The 23,471-nt window shown below is 33.2% G+C and overlaps 1 protein-coding gene and 1 pseudogene across 2 annotated transcripts in view; one reads left to right on the top strand and one right to left on the bottom strand.

Moving 5' to 3' along the window:
* The window catches only part of Dpp10 (dipeptidyl peptidase like 10), a 636,241-nt gene that overhangs the window by 59,365 nt on the left and 553,405 nt on the right, over positions 1-23,471 (bottom strand). For both annotated transcript variants that reach the window (XM_090342925.1, XM_090342926.1), the window contains exons 12-13: positions 17,274-17,312; positions 10,929-11,036 (exon numbers count right to left, since the gene is read on the bottom strand). In XM_090342925.1, coding sequence (XP_090199051.1) covers positions 10,929-11,036; positions 17,274-17,312 — 147 coding nt within the window. The remainder of the gene's footprint in view (positions 1-10,928; positions 11,037-17,273; positions 17,313-23,471) is intronic.
* Positions 15,633-15,950, top strand: LOC150056483 (protein transport protein Sec61 subunit gamma pseudogene; annotated as a pseudogene).

The raw sequence follows: 23,471 nt of genomic DNA, 5'->3' as shown, positions 1-23,471 counted from the left end.
TATTTAAAATGAATTTTACTAATGTAACAGTATCAATTATACTATAGCAATTGAACTAAGGATTGAATTGAATAGGGCTTTAGGCATGCTAGTCTAGGTTACTCACTGAACTCTATTACAGCTCTCTCTTTTTATTTAAAGAAATTTCCTTGAGTTCTACATTTTTAAAAAATATGGATCGTATGAAAAGCATTGCATCTTTTTTGAATCTATTATAGCTATTATTTTTTCTCATAAATGTAATATATTGCCACATTGACTTATAATTTTAAGCAAATTAAAGAATCCCCTGTAGAAATAATCCATTTTTAATGGATTGAAGAATACAAATTAGCAATATTTGGCTTAGCATATTTTTACTTTTTCATGCTGCTGTCCCTCTTTTTCATTGTAATTAACAGAAGGGTTACAGTTATATTCACCAGATAGAGGGTGCATTGCTTCTCACACATTGATACTCCTTTTCATGTTTTTGTCCCCATTCCCCTCCCACGGGCTCTCCCCTCATCTTGTTTTCCCTCCTTCCCTTTCCTATTATACAAATAAACAAATAAATGTATATACAATATACCAGGTAACAAAGTCAGATACTGTAACAATATGAGATTAACCAAGGGGCAACAAACGAGATGAGAAATAACATAGTACATTATGAAAAACAATCACACACATAAAGTGCATTCAAATGTATTCATTATCTACTTTCAGAGAATGTTTCTGTGAAACAAAAGGTTAGTTTTCCTCATGTATTTTTAAAATAAAAGTACCTTTATAAACTGTCTATGTGTTGGCTATCACTGTCTCATGTCTGCAGTATTCGTTCCTTAACAGTCTGACATTAGAAGACTCTATTGTCAGGCCAGCTTCGGCAAAAAAGATTTGTGAGACCTCTTTGCCACTCACATGTGGGTGCAATGGTATCTGCCTGCCATCCCAAACTTCATGGGAGGCTGAGACTGAGAGAATGATAGTGTCAGGGCAAGCCAAGCAGGTCTTGTCTCCACATTCAGAAGCTGGATTAGTGGCATGCTCTTGTGGTTCCAGGAATCAAAGGATGCTTAAGTTAGGTAGAGGTTCGCAGCTCAGGCAACTGGCTCTCAAAACCATAAAAAAAATCTGAGCTATCAGTGTTCAAGAAGTAATGTAACCACTACACTTCTATGCTTTACCATAACAATAAAATGCAGTTAAGAAAATCTGAACTAGAGGTGAACTCAAGGGATAGAGCACAGACAAAATTTCAATGCCAGATGAGAAAAACAATTTGAAAAACATAACAATGGTGTTTCTTTAAGATCCTGGGATAATGCAGATATTTTTCTTATATCAGTAGTTACATTGCTTTCTAGATACCATCCAAACTTCTTTTAAACTATTAAATTTTTGACATACTCTTAAATTCTTTTATTGTCATTTTGAATGCTCCTTTCCCATCATTTAGAAATTGAGAGCTTTTCCAATTTCTCAATAACTTCAAGAGATAATGCAAGTTTTGCAAATAATTATTTTGTTTTCCATGGTGCTATTTGTTTTCTAGTTTATTGCCAAACTTGAAATTTCACATTTCCTTCATTCTAATATTGAATTTCTTTTGATCTTCGCAAAAATCTGATCCTATGATCATGAACATATATGAAAAGCTAGAAATTTTATATATAGGTATGTATGTTATATTTTTAGAGTTCCTGTTAATCTGCATTTCAATGTTGGATGTACTGTATCTGCATTATATTGAACTTGTTGATACATTATTTTATTCATAAATAGTACAAAAATAATTATATTTTTTCTAACTTTGGCATTTTAAAAGCTACAATGGTTATTTCCAATTCAATTGTGTTATTTTTACAAATGCAGTTAGTTGAGTAACACTACTAAAGCAATTGTTTATAAATATATCCAAAATCCAGGTCATTTGACTTGGGCACATTTTATTACCATATTTACCTATTCATGCAACTACTAAAAGGGTATACTTATTTTATGATGCAGATTTAATATTGGAATCATTCTTTACGAATTCTCAATTTTATATACCTACTTCAACAAATCTCTTATAAGTTTATTGCTGGCAGGCACGGTGGTACAGGCCTATAATACTAATGAGAATGCTAAATCCTGGATCAAATAGTTTGTTTGAACCCAATTTGCTCTACATGGAAAAAGAATTCCTTTCTCTTAAAAGTTCTCTAGTTTACTAGGTACTTAAAGCAAAAACAAGTATGTGACTAGAGGATATCAAGTTCTTTGTAAACTGTCTCATACATTAGTGTGAGTTACAAGACCTTATTGACTAAAATTGTAAAAACACTTATGAAACCCAATTTGTGAAATCTGACAAAGACACAATCTGAAGATTGACATGTAATTTTTTTTGACAGTCCTGGGCTTAAGCTCAGGGTCTGAGCATTGTCCTTGGATTTTTCTCAAGGCTAGAGCTCTACGACTTGAGCCTCAGCACCACTTCCAGCTTTTTCTAAGTATGTGGTACCAAGGAATCAAACCTGGGTCTTCGTGCATGCTAGGCAAGCACTCTACCACTAGGCCAAACTCCCGGACTAACATGTAATTTTAAAATCAAATATTTAATTGTCAAATTTCCCCAAGAAATATATTTTTCTAACATCGACGTTGCAAGAGTTCAATGCTTTTTGATTTGTGTGTCCATTTCAAGATAAGATCAACTCCTATGTATCAATGGAATGTTTGCTCAGCTCAAATTTGTAAATATTTGGATATTTGGGGATTGCAAGATTTCATGTTGATTATTTAAATATTTATAAAATTTCCGTGTGTGTGTGTGTGTGTGTGAATGTAAATGTGTGAAAGTACTATTGAGCAAAATCTAACACTTTGAGTAATATTTTAAATCAATGTACAGAAAAAATACCTTAGAACTATTCACTTGAAAGATTCCCCATCATTCAAAATTTAATCCTTCCAGTTTTAAGAACAAAACACTCTTTTTGGAAGAGGTAGTAAGAACTCAACTACCTAATGATATTCACTAGACACTATTTGATATTCACTTTACTATTTGAGGGGGAGGAGGATGAAGAGGAGTAAGCAGGAGAAAACAAAGGAGGTGTTTAAAAGAAATATACTAATCTTATTTATATAATTGGAAGCCCCCTGTTCATCATGTTTACTATAAAGATATATATATATATATACATATGTATATACATATCTGTGTTTGAAGAACACTTTCTTTAGATTTTTTTCCTACTTTGTGACTGAGACCGATTAAGGTAAATACAAGCTGGGGAAAATTAGTATAAACTTGTTTTCCATATGATAGCCTAAATTTGATTCCAAATTAATTCATATTCATGAGCATACTGGGTTTCAGATTGTAAGTGAATAATTTCAACATAAGTCAGAATATAGCAGCTTAAGTGTATATGAAAAGTAAATTTCAGAAAAGACTGGACTAGTTTGCACAAGGGGAGTTGTGTACTTCAATTGGTTGTCCAGATATTTTCAACAGCAAAATAATAATAATAATTCTAACAAAAAAGAAAATGCAACCAAAATAAAAGGAAGAAAATGTTTGCCACATAATAAAGTGTTTTTGTTTCTGTTCCCCTGTCCCCATGCCCTGGTCCTGCAGCTTGAACTCAGGACCTAGGCACTGTCCTTGAGCTTTCTCAATGCATTACCACTTAAGTCACAGCACCACTTCTGGCTTTTTTCTGTGTATGTGGTACCAAGGTCTTTATGTATGTGAACCCGGGTCTTTATGTATGCTAGGAAAGCACTCTACCACTAGGCCACACACCCAGCCCCACATAGTAAATTTTTTCCCACACATTTATAAGCTCCTTCATATTAATAGTATAATAGAATAGACATAGATGTGAGTGTAAACTATATTGAACTTGTGACAGAGGCAATATAGAAAAATAATTGATACTGAACTCATGGTAAAACTTTAATTTTACAATAAAACAGTAGTGAATGCAATTATTTCTTTCATTGTTTTAAAAGGGCTGAAAATGTAGAGCCTTTTTATTTGATGCCGTACATCATTCATAGTCAACTGGTTTATTTGATTCCAGACACTGAACTGAACAATTTATATTTCTATTTATAAATTGGAATTACATTCGGATCAGTAAAAATGTTGCTAGGGCTTTTTACCTGACTAAACCCTTTTCATTCAAATATCTGGTATTAAATTCTGTTTAACTTTTAGGGCTTCTAAATAAGAAAACTATTGTAGCGCTGAAAATAGCATGTTTTAATTTACTCTCTATTCATTGAATAAAATGAGTTCATTGTTTTCAGACTATGTCCTAATCAGATACAGCAGTGAAACTTAATGAAAAAAAAGTTTTATTGGGTTGATTAGGTGATAGCATTGTGAATTGGGAGCATGCTATTTTCTAAACTATTTGCAATGAATAATGCTAGTTAAAATTATTCCAAGTGAAGTTATCAGCTCTCCTGAGGAAAGTTTTGTACTAGAGAATAGGCAAAGTGAGCGAATTCACAAACATATAATTCTTCGTTTAACACAGTTTTGGAAGACGACAGGGAAGTTGCATAACCCCATGAATCTGCAACATTTACTATAATAAAATGTCTTGCCCTTGAGAGAATCTTTGTCTTAACTGTAGCGTGGCCTTCAGGAGATAGCCTATTGCCCTTTCAGAGAGGGGAATTCCAAAATTAAGGGTCTACATGAAAGTATGGTTTGTGAAGGACAGAGACACTCTTTGAAGTAACAACTAATTTTTTCAGATCTTGTAAAAAAATGTTTGACCTTTGTGTATCAGGAAGTTCATAAACTGAAATTTGTAATCGCATTGCAGTGAATTACTCAGAACAATTTCACATAGACGTACATAAGCTCATCTCATCGTGACTCAAGTATGATAGCTCACACCTGCAATCCAGTTAACTACTCAAAGAATAGAGATCAAGAGGATTAGGAATTGAAGCTATTCCAGTAAAAAAATTGCTTATGTCACATCTAACAAATAAGCCAGGCACTGTGGTTGATGTCTGTAAACCTAGGCATGAGAGTCAATTCAAGCCAGACTAAGGAAAAATAAAAGATTTTTTGTGAAAAAAAAAAACAAAAGCCAAAACAACAAGAACATTAAAGCATAAAAAGCAATGACATATGTCACTGTACAGTACATTTCTGCCATGAGAAAGACTCTGGAATCAACTCTAGTACTGCAAAGGCTTATTATAGGCTTAAAAGAAGATTTATTATAGCTTTATAGGTTTAAAAATAATTATTTATGGATATTTTAATGAAAATTTAAAGTACAGAAAGTATTTTCACAAATTGTGTTTTCACGTAATGATAGTTATGTGGAATGCATACATAGAAGCATGGAAATATTTTACTTTTGATCCAGAAATAATATTGAATAAGTTTTAAGAACAGTGTGATCTTTAATGATAACAAATGGCCATCTGATCTAACTTTTAACAACAATGGTTTTGCACATATAAATATTCATCTTCTAATTCTTTTTCAAGATTACATACCATTATGGGTCAAATGTGCATGTAAAATTCAAACTGAACAGGGCGCCGTGGTTCTCAGCTGTAATCCTAGCACTAAAGCCCATAAGACTTATCTCCAGTTAACCAATAGACAACAGGAAATGGCGCTGTGGCTCCAGGGCTTAGGTGGTAGCCTTGAGCTGAAGAGCTCAGGGACAGTGTACAGGCCCAAGGTTCAAGACCCACGACTAACAACAACAACAACAAAAAATCAAACTGAAGCTCAGCACTATAATCCTAGCTAGTCAAGAGGCTGAGATCCAAGGAATGTAGTTTGAAACCACATGGTAAGAAATACCATAGACTTTTTCTTACTTATTAGCAAAGTAGTTGGCGATGAAGTGTAGCTCAAATTGTAGAACACTAGTCTTAATCAGAAAGGTTCAGGGACAATTCCTATGCTTGAATCCAAGCCTTAGGACAAACACCGAAAAACAAGCAAACAAAAATATATAAATAGAAAAATGACAACATTAAAGATGCAGCACTGTGGACCCCATATGATTGCAATTATTTATAAAAGGGAAATATATGGTTTTGCTTTATATGTTTTTTTGTCTTTTTCTAGCTTTTAGCATATCAATTGGTTTTATGTGTACCTGGGAACATATTAAATAAAATAGAATGAAAAGTAATACACAGGCCAGCAGATATTAAATCTGCTGAGTAGAAACCAATAATTTGTAAATGAATTGAGAATGTCAACTTATAGTATTTATAATTATACTTAGTCACTACTTGCTGCCAAACAAATGACATAAATGCTTTTATCACTGTTAAATGGTAATCCCTTTGTACAACTAACTACTCAATGACAAAAATAAAAAGTAAAGATAAAACAAAGCCAAAAAATGGCCTCTGAAAATATACCCATGTATAGAATTCCCTTTCTCTTTTCTTGTACAAAGTCAATTAAAATGATTTAATGACCTAAATGTAAGACCTAAAACTTTTTTAAATTTATTTTTATTGTAATGTATAGAGGGGTTGCAGTTACATTCGCCAGAATGGCATCGCCCCATTTGTAAGGAAATGGAAAGACTTGGAAAAAATCATATTAAGTGAAGTAAGTCAGATCCAAAGGAACATAGGCTCAATGGTTTCCATCATTTGTAATAATCAGTACAATTAGGACTCTCCTAGCAGATGATTACAATAGCGTAAAACCTAGATACATAAGGTCATATAGGATGAAGCTAAATGAAAGGATCTCCAGGATATGGAAACAAGAGCTTGATCTTGTGTGATTGTTGTTCTTAATGTACTTTTGTTGCTTTATATTTTTAAGAATTATTGCACTTCTCACTCTTCATAATCAAAATAGCTGGAGAGTTATTTGATCACTTGAAGCAACATTTTTTTTTATCTCTTCACCGTTTGCATAAGAAAAGACATTGTGTGTAAATATTTACTAACTTCAGTTTTTTCTGAATTGCTGAAGAAGTGACCACTCACAACCAAGCAGTGAGTGTTCAGCTGACCTAAGGGTGTCAACCTATAGGCCTTTCTCCTATCTAATTTTCTGGCTTAGTTGATATTAAGTAGAATACTGCAGTACAGAAGAGCACGGAATAGAAAAAGGTGCATTTTATTCTACATTCTTATGAAATTATCGTATAAATTTTTTTGAGACAGTGTTGCTATGTAGGTCATGCTGGGTTTGAAATGATGATTTCACCCCAGTCCCTACATTTTTTCTCAGCTTCCATAGAGCTGGAATAATAAGTGTGTAACACTAAACCTGCTTATCATGCATTTTTTGGTATTATATAGCAAACTGAAAGATTTAAATAAGTATTTTCTATAGCTAAATACCTTTTGACATCTACAAATGTATTTTTATGGAAATAACTGTAACCAGACAAAAAAGAAAGGAAAGAAATTTAATTGGGAATTAAATTGGATCATTTAAACGTTGTATAATAGGCCCACTTGAGAAAAAGTGGCCTAGCTATTAAAATCTCATTAAAATATTAAATGTAAAATATAAAATATTAATAATGTAATTAAAAGTTATGGGGAAAGGGCAATTAAATTATATAAGAAAATTCTTATGCTATTTTGAAGTATTGCTAAGCTAAATCATATTATGACTGCAATCTTTAAAGAAAAGTTATATAATTTTAATGAAAAAAGAATTGGAAACATGAAACAGTTTATGGAAAGTTGACGTGGTTAGATGGTGAGACTAGTCGATTGTATATCTGCCTTTATTTAGTTTATTCAGAATGTTTTAATATTTTTCTACTATATACAGCAAGGAATTCATCTTATACAACTCATAAAAATTGATTTGTTAGCTATTAGTAAATTGAAGCAAAATGTTTCAAACTAGGCTGGGTGCCAGTAGCTCACTCCTGTAATCCTAGCTACTCAGGAGGCTGAGATCTGAGGATTATAGTTCAAAGCATGCCCAGGCCACGAAAGTCCAGAAGACTCTTATCTCCAATTAACCACCAGAAAACCAGAAGTGGCACTGTGGTTCAACGGCGTAGAGTGGTAGGCTTGAGCTGAACAACTCAAAGACTGGGTCCAGGCCCAGAGTTCAAGCCCCAGTACCGACCAAAAAATAAAAAATAAAAAGAAATGGTGACACACTGATCAAGATGTAAGATGTATTGTACTTATAAACTGATTTGTTGAATTGCAGCCTCTTTATAAAATTACTTAAAGATACTATTTTGTGAGAGCTACAACTTTTTTCAGACATCTTTATGTCCCAATCTTAGACAGCCAGGTCTGAGAAAAAAAATCCACGCTCACAACTCTTAACTATCTTAGACTTTTCTAATAAAATAGGGAATAAGATAATTAACTATAAGGTCTATGAATCACTGACTAAAAGTGTAAATAGGGGCTGGGAGTTTGACTTAGCAGTGGAGTGCTTGCCTAGTATGCATGAAGACCAAGATCGATTCCTTGGCACTACATACATAGAAAATAGCTGGAAGGAGGTTCAAGTGGTAGATCTCTAGCCTTGAGAAAGTACAAGGATAGTGCTCAGGCCCTGACCTCAAGCCCAGGCTGGCAAAAAAAAGTGTAAATTGCATTTATCTGAGTATAGGTCTTGTATTATTAAGGAAGTGACTAATTTTAGTATGCTGTCAATATATCCACAAATAATCATGCTTTCATGTTTATTTCTTGGAAGGCAAACCACAAAATAAGATGAGGAGCAACCAGAAAGGAAATATATATTTTCAAATTCACTGAACTTTTGTTAGAATCAAAAATGTAAGAAATAAAAACATATCTGCTATATGAAGTTGTTTTGAACAATTCAAAGATAAGGCGATAGTAGCATGCCAGACTCCAATAATGCAGACAGAAGGTATTTTTTCCATAGCTAAAAAACAACAACCTCAACATATCAAGTTCTCTTTTTCCTCCCAAGGTGTTAAGAAGATTGCCTTCTTTGGGAATTATAGACATAAATATATATTATACACTTCCATTATATAGAAAAATTAATGACCATATAATCTTTAGTACATATGGGTTTGTGTGGCTGGTTGAATATGAAATTCTGAAATTTAAAAATTCACTAAAAGGTCATAATTACTTATGAATTTGGAAAGTTTAATTTTTGGCCAAAACATTTCCTTATTACCATGAATATTTCTTGGGTTGAGGAAAAGTTAATTACAATTTACACATGACAGTAATAGGCCACATCAAAAACTAAAAAAATAGAAAATATCACCTTGAAATTCTACTCTTCTGATATAATAAATTGATAGCTTTATTTTAAAAACTAAATTTTTATTGGTATATGAATGCATACACTTATTAGAACATAAGTGGAAACATTCTACATCACTTCAAATTGATCAGTCTACATTTTTACCATGTAATATAATATGAAATTTAACTACATCTCTGGTGTGGAAATTATATATGTTCTAAATTATTTACTATAGCCTCAATTAAAATTAGCTAAATTCAGGACAATTACTTTAATAATGTACTGAAAAGGGTTTCAAATTTTGATTTTGACCCAAGTTTTTGAGAATTCTAAGAATTAAGCTAATCATTACAAATATGTACATTACTCATGTTATTGATAACCCACAAAACATTCATTTTATTCTTTATTTGAAAATCTTTATTATGGTTTCTTGTGAGTGTGTATACTTACTGTACTAAACAATTCAGTATTGTAAACATTTATTTTTGTACTTTAAGCTAGTTTTTTTTTTCACAGTACTGAGACCTGAACTCAGGACTTGCATGTTCTGGGAAGAACGTTCAAACACGATCCTACATCTTCAACCTTTAAAATTTATCTGATACTCTGAAAACCTTTACTTGTGATCACAAAGTAGGTAATATATATTCTTCTCTAAACTGTCCTCATGTCCTTGATAGTTGCATGCCTTTAATTTTTTTAAGTTTTATATCTCAAAATCCTCAGCTCACTAAAATGTATTGACTGTTGTGAGTGAATTGCAGGAAGAGAAAGCTTGACTTTCCAGCGAGGGATGAAGTCCTTTTTCTAAAATTTGTGTGTCAGGTGAACATAACACCACTGTACTACAGAAAATGTCTAAAAGGTGTGAGAGCCAGGTGTACTGGCTCATGCCTGCAATTCTAGCTATTCAGGAGGTTGAGGTTTAGGATTGAGATTCAAAGCCAGCCTGGGAAATAAAGACCATGAGACAGTTATCTTCAATTAATCACTAGAAAAATGGGAAGTGACACTGTGGCTTAAGGGGTAAGGCAGTAGCCTTCAGCTGAAGAGCTCAGGGACAGTGCCCAGACCCAGAGATCAAGCCCTATGAGCCACAAAAATCAATCAATCAATCAATAAATAAATAAGTAAATAAGTAAGTAAGTATGAGAATTACAACTGATTGACTTCTGAGCATTCACTCTGTGCTCAGTATGGTATGCCACAGGGCTGGGCTTAGGACTGTTCATGGGAGTCAAGATGGGGAAGCAGCGTAGGAGGCATGAGAAGGAAAATGGTTAAACAAAACTTGGTATTGATACACAACAAAGTTTATTCAAACATAAAATTGAAATTAAGTCATTCAAAAGAAAACAAATGAAAGGAACTGTTGATCATCCTCTGAACTAAAACAAGTTAGTTTCAGAAAGATAAGTATCACTCATTTTCTGTCATATGCAAAATCTAGCTAGGAAAAAAAGAAGACCGGAAAATGGAGAGAGGTCTATTTGGCTATTTGCAAAGAGGAATAAAGGACAAATAAGAGGGGAGGGGGAAGAAGAGATCTTAATGGGAAATGAATATAACTGAAGTATATTACATGCATATATGACATTGTCATAATGAAATACATTAGTTTGTACACATAAAATTAACTTTTTTTTAAAACAAAATTGTCTTTCAGGAAACTCATGACACTGAAATTAAAGTATAGAAAGAAGCCAGCACTCACCTGCACTAGGAACATGGCTATGTGGTGAAATTCTCCACGGCCACCTTGCTTCACAGGAACTGTCATGAAGAATTTGCTGCCATCTCTAGAAAACACGGGCTCCTCATTCTAAAATACAATATGTATGTAAGAATCTCACAATGGTGTGCTTCAATCTGTACTGATTTCTTTTCTTAGATCAGGAATATTAGTCATTGATTTGAAGTGATTTTGAAATTTTTCAAATTATTTTTAAAGCAGGCATGATGTTTAAAAATAAGTATTTTAAATGTGACCTAGAAATTCACCCTGTGTGTATGTGAGTCAAGGGAAAGTAGGAAATGATTTTTTTCAGGCTTCTTTCAAATATTTTTATTATAATTAATAGAAGGGTTACATTATATTCACCAGATAAAAGGTGCATTACTTCACATACATTGATACTCTTTCTCATGTCTTGGTCCCCATTTCCCTTCCCCTACCTCCACCTCTCATCTTGTTATTAGGGAATGATTTTTATTTTTTTGCCATTCCTAGGGCTTGAACTCAGAGCCTGAACACAGTCCTTCGGCATTTTTCCTCAAGGCTAGTGCTCTACCACTTGGGCCACAGCACCACTTCTGGCTTTTTCTATATATGTGGTATAGAGGAAGAAAACCCTGGTCTTCGTGCATGCTGGGCAAGCATTCTACCACTAGGCCAAACTCCCAACCTGGAAATGTTTTTTGTATAGTGGATAGAAATGATTTAATATTATAGTAAAAACATGATTTAAACTGATTCACACAAAAACTGTCATGTGTGTACCTAAGATTGTATTTGCCAATTTCTTTCAAATATAAAAAAATGTGAATGTGTACGCTATTTAATCAAAATAGCCTATAAGAAACCATTAAATCTGTAGTATTATGAAATGATCCTAACACGAGTATGCTTTTCTGAAATCCTTCCAGTCAGCATCTTTGATTATCGAAGTTTCATTTCTGTTGATGTTTAAGAAGTTTAATAAGATACAAAACTTAACTTATAAGAACATCATTTAAAGAAGATGGCAAAATGTCCATCTATAAATATAAATCCTGACTAATAATTTTTAAGTAAAATGTTGATGCATATTAAATTATTTGTAAAACTTAAATGAATAAAGCATATACACGGGGTGATTTATCATGCTTTGGGGAGAACATTAGGAAAATGGATTAATCTGAGAAAATATTGAATTATTTTCTGGAAGATAAATGGAAGTGTCTTATAAAAACATATATGTATGTAGAGTCTGCATATATAAAAACTATACTACATAATAAAATTTTTATGCTGGTAATTTTTATTATATTTTATTGTTAGGGTAATGTATAGAGGGGTTACAGTTACATTTGTCAGGTAGTGGGTACATTACATCTTGAACATTGATACCCCTTCCATTTTTTTTCCCTTTCCCTCTCTGCACCCCCCTCCATAAAAGAGATTTTTAAAAATGTCTTTTCTGCTTTCTCTGTCCTGGAACCCTCTATGATTCTGTTCCTGTGTCTTCCATGTTTCAGTTATTTTCGTTTAGCTCTTATCTTCTGCATTAACATCACATTACCAACCAATGAGATGGTTCCTGATTATTCCATGAAAACCATGAATAAGCAAAACACCTTATAGCAGACACCTTCTTCCTCTTTTCTTTTCTATTTTATTTAGCAACCACCATTCCCCTGTGTGTGCATGTGTACACATACATATGTGTACGCCATTTCTCTAAAGGCAGGAACTTCCAATGTTTCACAGATACATCTCCACTATCTGGGACAGTGAATGTTTTAAAAATTGTGCTCAATAATACTTTACTGAAAGAGTTAACTAAAATATCTTTTAAGATCATGAAGCTTCATTTGGGCTTCGTGACTAAGAATATTATTTATCAGCAACATCGAAATAACATTTTATATGTAGAGGGGAGAGAATGATGGAAGGTATGATTCTGATCAAGATACCTTGATAGACATGTGTAATTGAAAATCCTTGTATAATTACTTAAGGATTTAAAATAATGCTTTCCTTGTCTACATCGTGGGAACGGAGGACAAGATAGCACATGTAATAAAACCTCTGGAGAAATATGTAATTTAAAGTTAGAAAATTTGCACAAATGCAATTAATAATAGATAACACATACTGGAGTTTATCTTATTTTTCACCTACAAATATTTCTGTTCAGCTCCTGATCCCTAGAATATCTTGATAATTGCTTTTGATCTTAAGAAATCTCCTGTCAGAAACAACCTTTCTGCTTTACTGCATAGTTTTCCTTTTTTTTGCTTACTATTTTTTCTTTTACAATTTCTACTTAAATACACAAGACACACACCATTCTCAAATATCCCTAAAGAATATCTTCTAGTCAAATAATTTCTCTTTGGTCAGCCTAAATAGTACCCTTAATTCACTTCTTCGTGAATTTCAACACATTCTATTTTATTGATCTACTAAATGGCTTACCTCACCAGGGAACTAATAATTATACTCCATTCACAATTTTGTCTGCCTACTTTTAATGTCTGGAACACAGTAAATGTGATGAGTACACATTCTGTTTAAATATGTTTGACTCAATATACCTTATTTCCTTTAATATACATGTTCTTCTATTATTGCTCTCTCCTTTCCTCAAAACAGAAATATCCTAAAACTGGAACATAAAATAGCTAGAGAGACATGCTATACATACTCAGGGAATTAAATAAAGGGAAGAGGGAGTTGCAGGCTCCTTATGTGCAAATGAAGGCATTTAATTGTAATATGTCTTCAGTGATAAATGGGAAGAAGTTTTGAATAAATTCCCTATTATAAAAAAGAAATATCCCATATCATGCTAGTACTGAAACATTCTTCCCATTACATGAACACCAGCATTATAAGTTATTTAGAAAAGGAAATATTGGGATTACAATGTAAACTGTGTTGTTGAACTACCAACTTTCACCACTGGATAATATTTGAGTAGAAACAATAAGTTCTATAGTGGAATCAACCTCACTGCTCATGTTTATGAGCATAAAGAGGTAGTGGTTCTGACAGATATTATACTGAATATAGAATATTGTTCATTGACCAAACACATTATATACCAATCACCTCACCTGTAAATCCACTTAAAAACAGGCCAATGATGTCTACTTCTCTCCTCTTCCTGCTACTAAAAAGGTGATACATTATAATTGCCTCAGAAATATGTTTAGAAATTCAGTTCTTCCATTTCCTATCATACTCATCTCATTAATTGTATTTAATCCTAAGCATTCAATAAAATTATCTTAGAACTGCTGGAGAAAAAATCAACATGGATAAACTATCAAAATTTCATTTTCTTACTGAATAATTCATAACTGAAGGCTTTGCTTTGAAAAAGTTTCTATTAAACATTCATAGACTTGGGATTTTGAATTTAATTATATTAATGTCTAGTAAATTATTGTAAATGTCACTAGACATAAAATGATGGACAATAACTATAATAAAACAATGAATTTAACAATAATTTAATATCCATTATACACTTGTTTCCTTTTAAGTATGTGCGTTAATTTAGTGAGTCCATTAGCGGCTGGAAAAATCAAAGTCCTATTGCAATTTTATCTTGCATATTGATTAGAGTAAATATGTTTGCACTCATAAATATTCATTTATGTATATATATAAATGCATAAAATGTATGCTGATACAACCTATTACCTATCAAATCTATTAATCTCCCATCTAGTCTCCCTATCTATATATCCATACTTCAAATGAGTAATGGTTAAAGCCTACTTATAGTCCTTTCCATTTTTCCTATTTAACAAATATTTATGGAGATTTTTTTATAACCTGAATTGTGGCCTTGAATTACAAGCAACCAAACAAACATCTTTTCTGCCCTTCTACTTGATCACATAAATAGTTGGACATGGTACCACAAGTATTGCTCTTGACTTTGAAGTAATTTTATTTGGGAAAATGTGATATGCTTAATGTGAGTGGAGAAAGTAACTTAAGTAGGAGATTTAGGATGAGGCTAAAAACTGAAAAGACTTCAGATAAGGAAAATGACTGTTGTTCTTTATGTGTTATATTTTTCTCTTTTCTCGTGTGTTGCCCTTTGGTTATTCTCATATTGTTACAGTATCCCGCTTTGTTACCTGATATATTATATAGATGCTTACTTGTTTATTTGAAATAGGAGGGAAAATGAGGGGAGGAGGGAGGAGGAAGGAAATGGGGACAAAGCATAAGGGGTATCAATGTGTGAGAAGTAATGCACCTTCTGTCTGGCAAATATAACTGTAACCCCTCTATACATTGAAATAGAAAATATTTAAAAATTAAAAAAGAAAATATTTGAGAGCATCCTGTTCCCAAGGGAGGGCCAGGTGCTCTTTGCATATGAGGGCCAAAATAGATAGAATGGAGAGAATCATAAGAATGGTGTGACACAGAACTGAGACCTAATACAATTTAATCATTTGTAGACCAAAAACTGTTGGTTATGATCTGAAGGACAAAATGAAGAGACAGAAATGGTTTTGAGTGATGATAACAGAATCATGAGGTTAATGTTGATATTGATAATCAAATGGAGATTTCCAAAAACCACTTAGTGGCCTGAAGAATTAATATGTTTACAGATACTTGATGGACTGAGAGTTTGCCGGTTAAAGAAAGATTGCTAAAAAGGGAATGTTACGAGTGCTACGTGTCTCTAGAGTGAGGAGTGTCTCCACCCGTAGATAATCATGGATCAGGTAATGCAGTTTGTTGAGCCAAGTGGGCAATTTGTAAAGGATTCGATTCGACTGGTTAAAAGATGCACCAAACCCGATAGAAAAGAATTCCAGAAGATTGCCATGGCAACAGCAATAGGATTTGCAATAATGGGCTTCATTGGCTTCTTTGTAAAATTGATCCATATCCCTATTAATAACATCATTGTGGGTGGCTGAGTACACTTTGGAGATTTCCATCATGGGGATTAGTGAGGGAGTGAGGGTTCAAGAAACTCACGAAGTAAACATTCATCTAAATATTTAGTGTTTTTCTGGTTTCATCTCCCATCCAAAATATTTTCTATTTCTAAATTAAAATAATTTTGAAATAAAAAAGGGAATGTTACATGCTGAACAGTGTCTGTTAATCAGAGAAAAGTCAAATGACTTAACAGCTCATGGTAATAAAAGATATTAAAGATTAATAATGAATCAAACACATATGCACATATGCAAATAAGGATAAGAATAAGTGCCTGGAAACCTGGTTTATGGTGTCAATACCTAGATATATGGATGGATAATGGTGACATTGACATTTCCAGATGAAAAAGAAATGACTAGCTAGAGGACAAATATGTTCAATTTGGATCTGCAACATATAGTTTCTTGTACAGATTGAAGAGATGCAAAGCATGCATCTAGACATTCTGAAATTCATGGGATTGCCTGGCTTATAAATTTTGAGGTTTCAATCTATGGGTGGTAATTGAAACCGTGGATGCATATGACACCTAGGAAGAGAATAGAGAATAATAGGGAGTTTTATTGAGTATAGAATACAGTAAGTCAAAATCAACCCAACCAACCAAAGCATAGTGGTTGCCTATGCCAAAAAGCAGTGGTGGAACTCACTTTGAGAAAGATTCATTTGTTATTTGGATAACCTAATGGAATTTCCTTCTGAATTCTCCAGTATGAAACCATGCTGAAGAGAAATTCAGTATTTTTCTTCTACTATATTATCTCCATTCCAGGCTAATTCATGCCACACAATAATAGCCCTGCAAGCAAAGCTATGGCTAAGAAAAAAGTTATTCTCCTGAATAACTTCCATATGATCAATTTAGATGGAAGATCAAGGAAACTGGTTTCTAGATCTAATTGGTTGTAATTATTTCCCTTCACCTGCACAAATATTTACTTATAAGAATGATCCTAAAAATAAATCTTAGTAGTTAATGAGAAATTTATATAACATAAAACATATATGTAACTTTTCTTGTAGGTGAAGTCATAAAAGCTCTTTGTCATATATTTTTTCTCATCAATTTCTTTTACTTTGTTGTTCTTTTAAAACAGGCTCTTTTTCTGTAGCTCAATGGACAATGAACTTGCTATGTAGTCCTGGCTCTTCTTGACAGTCTCCTAAAACTCCCAAATTCTGGGATTAAAGATGTGCAATACCAAACTAGTCTTCATAAATATTTTCATGGAAAAAAATCACTTCATCAAAATTATCAAAGAATTAAAGGCACAGAATTGAAATAATTTTAATAGAAAGCTTTTAATTGCTAAGTGATTGGATCTAGTGATCACAGTGGACAAAATGTGACACAGATTACCCAAATATTACCTGTTTAGAGAGCCAGGTGTCTGACGTCATCTCGTATTTCTGAAACAAAACAATTGAACTCAATAATCTGAGGTCAAGATGAACAAATGCCCGTTTAATGTGATTTGGACTGTTACTGTCACATATTTTCTCTCTGTCCAATATGCAAAATACCAGGAGAAACTATGAGAGGCTTTCATTATCATTCATTTAAACTGAGTGGACAACTCTTACTTAGATCTCAGGCTACTTAGATCTCAGGCTATATGTATATGGGACTTGAAGATCACATTCCAGTTCTGTTTAATTACCTCATTTGAACTATTTTTAAGCATAAAACTCTGCCTTTTTCACCTCTAGGAAATACCAGGAAACAGAATTATTGAGATTCTAATAGAACCAGGCAAACATCCAAGGAAAATGGACATTCTTTCCATGTTCAGTCCACTTTTAGTCATAGCCATTTTTTTAAAGCATAATACTTCTGTTTTAAGAATATAAAACATCTGAAATGTCAAAGAAACATGAATTATTTAAAACATTCTTCTTGCAAATGGTCAGAACCAAAATCAAAGTGCCAATAAGCCAGAAATGGCTAATCTCACATTCAGCATATATAGATAAAACATACTAGTATTGATATTTCTGGGTAATGAGATTAAAGGCCTGGCAGCTTTCTGACAGAAATTATTTTGTTATGGAAAACTAAGTACAATGTATTAGGAATAGTTTTCTTAACAAAGAACTACTCATTTCAAACAAGATTAGTTCCAAGATCATTCAGTTTGCTTGTGTGTCTGGCATTCTCTCACTTGGATCACATTACCAACCTGGGATTTTGTTGGTTAATTTTTAGAGATGGAGCATGGGGGAGCTTGTTTCCCAGAAAGGCTCCAAATTCAGATCCTCTTAATATCAAACTTCTGAGTAGCTAAGATTACAAATATGAGGAAACCTTGCTAAGTTACGTTTTTTAAAGTTTTTTTTGTCACTTTCTGCATGCCTATTGTTAGTTACTGAGCAATTTTCTCTTTTCAGGGATCCTTTATCTTTTCCCCTTTTCCTTTATTTGCTTTCCTTCTTTTCTTTCTTTCTTCCCCTCTTTCTATATTTCTTTTCTTTTTTCATTTCTGTCTTTCTTTCACTTTGGTGGTAAAGTGGTTTGAACCAGAGGTGAGGCTTTACATTGCTAGGGTTACTTTTAATCAATTGAACTAAGCCTATGGCTTTTTACTGGCTCTTCTTAGATACGCTAACCTATCTCAGAATAGATGTGAGTCTATGTCACAAATTACTTACTTGAGATGTTCTTGTGCCTGGAAATCCAGGCTTATGTTATAACAGTCAGCCAGCTGGTGGGAAAAATCTCACAAATTTCCCTGCCTAGGATGGCCTGAAGCTGCATCCTCCCACTCCTAGCCTCCAACATAGCTTGAGATGATCTGTGTATGCCACTTTGCCCTTCTGTGGGTTAAGAAGGGATCTCATGAACTTTTCTGCCCTGGTTGCCAGGAACTTTACTTCCAGCTCTCAAGTAACTAAAATGAAAAGTGTGATCCTCTGGTCTCTGGGTTTTGAACATGTTTATTTTCAAAAACACTGCCCTGGATTTTTCTTTAGTTTTCTATCAGTACCTCAACAACAACCATTCTTGACTTGTAGAAAGGACAGGGGTAAAAATACATGGCAATATCACTGCTGATTTGGGTCAGCAGTTCTTTTAAAAATCCATTAGAATTGAAAAGTTCATGCACATATGGGGTCTTCTAAAGACAATTAGCTGAAAATAAAACTTTTTTCATTCCACACATTACTTAGGGTGATATGAGGATATGAATGTTATCAAATGAATGATAGGACTCAAGATTGTCACTTTTCTTTTTATAACATTACAATCTATCCTTGCAGTTATGTGATGAACATATTTAATTACCCTTCCAATGAGAAGGTGGCAGGCTCTTATTCACTAGAATCTTGCCTCCATGTTCACACATCATCCTGTGTAAGCCAGTCTTCAGTAACAATACTTCATTGAATAAGAAACCATCAATAACACCTTATCAAATTCAGAGAGACTTCCTAGTCAGCCCATAATATAGCCAAATAAAGAGATAATTCACTAATCATACAGCTCAGCAATACCAAATCCAGTAAATTATGACTGGTTCAACTGTCTCACTTCTGCATCCATGTTGACAACTTTTTCATTCTACTCAACAGCTATTTCTGACACTCCCTTTCTTTCACAATAGTTTTAAGATCATGCTTCACACCTGAAGTGGAAGATGTGATAAAGTCTGATCAGTGTATTTATACTGCATCAAAATGCAAGACATTGGGGGCGGGGAATGTGGTTTAGTGGTAGACTGCTTACCTACCATGCATGAAGCTCTGGGTTTGATTCCACAGTATCACATAAACAGAAAAGGCTGGAAATAGCACTGTGGCTCAAATGTTAGAATGCTATCCCCAGGATTGGCCCAAAACCAAAACCAAAACCAAAAGCAATGCAAAACCTTTAGCATCCTTTCCTCATAACATTCTTCTACGCTCTTCCCCAGAGGTTCCAGAAGCCAAACACTCCTCTGAGATTTTCTCAGAGATTAGTCTTGATATGGAACTTTGAAAAATCTTAACCATACATCATGAGCATATTATGTACATAGGTTGAGGAATTTCACATCACTTGTTTTTAAGATTCTTATTGTTCAATGTCTGAGGGTTCTACTCTTGTCTATTTTATACTACTGAACAAGACTGTAATGTATATATACCTATATCTTTTCTTCCATTTCCTAATAATGGACAGTTGGGTAGCTGACAAATTTTAGTTACTGTGAAAAAAAACTTCTCTATTTTAAAGTAATCTGGTAGACATATGGGGTAGTATTCAGGAAAATACCTAGAAATGGAATAACAAAGTATATTTACATATATATTCATGTATCTATAAACACATACAATAACCATTATATGTGCATACTTTTATTTGAAACTGAAAATTAACTTTTAAAATAATTGCATCATTTTATCCTCCCATTTAAAGAAAAGGAGAATTTAGTTTTATACCATTTCATCAAACGATAAAGGCACTCTTTTATTTTTTTTAATTTAGTCATCTCATGATATAGAACATTGTTTATGATCTTTTTAATCTGTTTCCTTAATGTCTGATTATGCTGAATGTGTTTTCATATGTTTTATGTATACTTCCTCCTTAAGTCTGTGTTTATACATTTTGACTTTTTTTTTTTACTGGCTTTATTGATATGTGCTACCTTCTTATATTTTGCATGTGTGGAGTGTGTGTGTGTGTGTGTGTGTGTGTGTGTGTGTGTGTGTGTATGTGTTACTCTGGTTAAAAGTAGGTCCTCTGGATGGTTATATAAACACTCTACTTGATCTATACCCCAAAGGTTTTTGTTTTATTTATTGTTCAGATCTCTGTTTGGCCTTAGCTTGCCTCAGATCATACTCTTCCTGTAACCTTACATGTAACTAACCTAGTTGAAATTTCAAGCCTGAACCACCACAACTGGCTCCTTAGATATTTCTTTTTAAGATTTGTTTTTGTTCAGTACTCAATTCCTCGACCTCTCACTCTCTCAGCTCTTTATCCATAGCGGTCACTCTACTACTTGAGCCACACCTCCATTTTAACTTTTTGTGGTTGATAAAGTTCTAGTCAACTTTTCTATTTAGGCTGCTTTTGAAACTCAGTCATCCCTATCTCAGTCTCTGGAGTACCTAACATTATAGCCATAAGCCCCTGTTGCCCAGTTTAAATACTCTCTTCTGAAACAGTTTGATAATTATCTTTCACCAGTCATGGGTTGCCATACCTTATTGATAGATTATAAGTTTTAATTTCAATGAGTTGTCACTATGTTTTAATGATTAGTTCCCTTTTCTTCTTTTAGTATAGTTAATTTAAACCCAAAATTGTGCTCTAGAAGATAGATGACTTTACATGTAACATTTCAGATTGTAATTACCTCAGATTGACTTTAGTGAATGATAGGAAATAGATGTTAAGCATTTTTTCCCCTATTTGGATGCCCATTGTTGCAAAACCATTTGCACACTGAATAGTTTTGCCATTTTCCACATGTGAGTGTATACTCTTCATGCACTATTCACTTCAGGAGATATTCTTTCCTATTCCTGCACTTCTTCAAACATCTTTAGGCTTCTGTAGCTCCCTGGTACTCTGAAATCAAGTAGCACAAATTCCTCTCACTTCATTGCTTTATAAGAATGTTTTGCTTTGTTGAAGGCTTTTTTATCTCATTTTGAATTTTGAAACAAGTTTTGTTTCTATTGAAAGGGTTTGCACAAATTTTAACTCTGATTATGCTGAAATTTTGGCTCAATTGAAAGGCATTGACATTTTATCAACATTAAGCATGGAACAGCTTTCATTATTTAGGCCTGTAGTGTTGATATATTCAACTAAGTATTTGTTAAAATTTTGCTTACATTGTTAAATTATTAAAGATTTTACTCTATTTACCTTATTGCTGCTTTACTATTATCCGTGTACATATATATTTTTTCTGAATTCTTCATTTGTAAACAATTATAAACACAGAGAAAATACAAATCCAATTCAAGAAAGGTCTGTAAACTCTTAAACCAGAATATGGATTCATTCTTCCTTATATTTTTGTCCCATTCCTGTTATCATTTTCTCCTTCCCAGGTATCTAGATAATTTCAGAATGTAGAGGCATAAATGTATAAGACTAATCAAAGAAGTTAGAACTATAATATTAATTTAATTTAATTTGTTCATTTAATGAATAGTGTGGGGCTTAAACTCAGGCATAATGCTGCTCCTTAGAGTTTTTTCCTTAAATATGGTGATCTATCACTTAAGCTATGATTCTAACTTTCTGCTCTTTAATTGCTTAATTGGAGATAAGAAACTTAAGGATCTTGCTGTCCTGGCTGACTTTAAACTGGAATCCTCAAATCTCAGCCTGCTGATTAGACAGGATTACAGTGTCAGCCAGCAGTATCAGGGAGAAATACACTTATAAAACATCAGTACTGGGGCTGGGCGTTTGACCTAGTGGTAGAGAGCTTGCCTGGCATGCACAAAGCCCTGGGTTCATTTCCTTGATACCACATATATTAGAAAATGCTGGAAGTGGTGCTGTGGCTCAACTGGTAGGGCTGTACCCATGAGAAAGCCCAAGGATAGTTCTCAGGCCCTGAGTTCAAGCCCCAAGATTAGTAAAAGAAAAAAAAATCAACAAAATATCAATACTAAAGAGAGTTGGAAGCATTGCATCCTTTACCCCTCATCCTCTTAGTGAACATTTCCTAGGAAAATCACAAGCTGTATCATATCATAGTAAAATTATCAAAAACCAAGGAATGAAACATTCTTTTAAAATGGAGAATTATTCTTCTTTCAAAGCTAGATAGTATAATGTATGTGCACATAGGCACTTTCCACTTACTTTTTTAAGTAGGTGAGCTGCTTTTGATCATTTATTTAACATGAGGATATGGGGCTTCACCCAAAATTCCACTTATTTTTATTCATATTTGAAAAACTTTTACATATGTAATCATAGATGGACAATAAAACTTATAAATCCCCTTTTAGGTACCAATCACTTGATCAGTATAGTTAGGCATGCAGTTACTTGTTTCAAGTCAAAACAGCTTTTAGTTTCTCTTGTGATTATATTTTCAAGTTCACATTTTATTTGTGTAGGTAAATTAAATTAGCCTTCAAAGACATTCGGAATGCTTCGAGGTAGTTAAATTTCTTTGTCATTCTGTGTATACCAGGCAGCCTTCAAACTAGTGATATTTCTGTGTTAGTTTCCCAAGTGATATACACACCTGTATATATTTGTTTAGAAATCAAAATATTGGGTGATTTACTACATATGTCTAATCTAATCCTCTTACAAATAATGCAGAAATACTTCTATTGATTTCATGTTAAGATATGTGAATAGTTCTTTAGTACATGAAAAGGTTGTTCATATGGCTTTCTTAGTTAAAATGTTTATTAATTATAACATTTATTTATGTTACCAACCAAATATTCTCTCACTTACTGTTTTTCTTCATTACTTACTTAAATAAACAAAACATAATTGTATATCTCTTTGGTTTTGCCAACTCTTGTTAATGTATTTTGTTTATGTATTTTAAAGCTTTCGTCTTGGGTCCAATTTTTTAGAATTGCTATATCTTC

The sequence above is a fragment of the Megascapheus bottae genome, chromosome 12 (assembly GCF_031878675.1).
Source record: "Megascapheus bottae isolate mThoBot1 chromosome 12, mThoBot2.hap1, whole genome shotgun sequence".
Taxonomy (NCBI): Eukaryota; Metazoa; Chordata; class Mammalia; order Rodentia; family Geomyidae; genus Megascapheus; species Megascapheus bottae.
The sequence above is the reverse complement of the archived record's forward strand: the minus strand, read 5'-3'. Positions and strand labels throughout refer to the sequence as shown.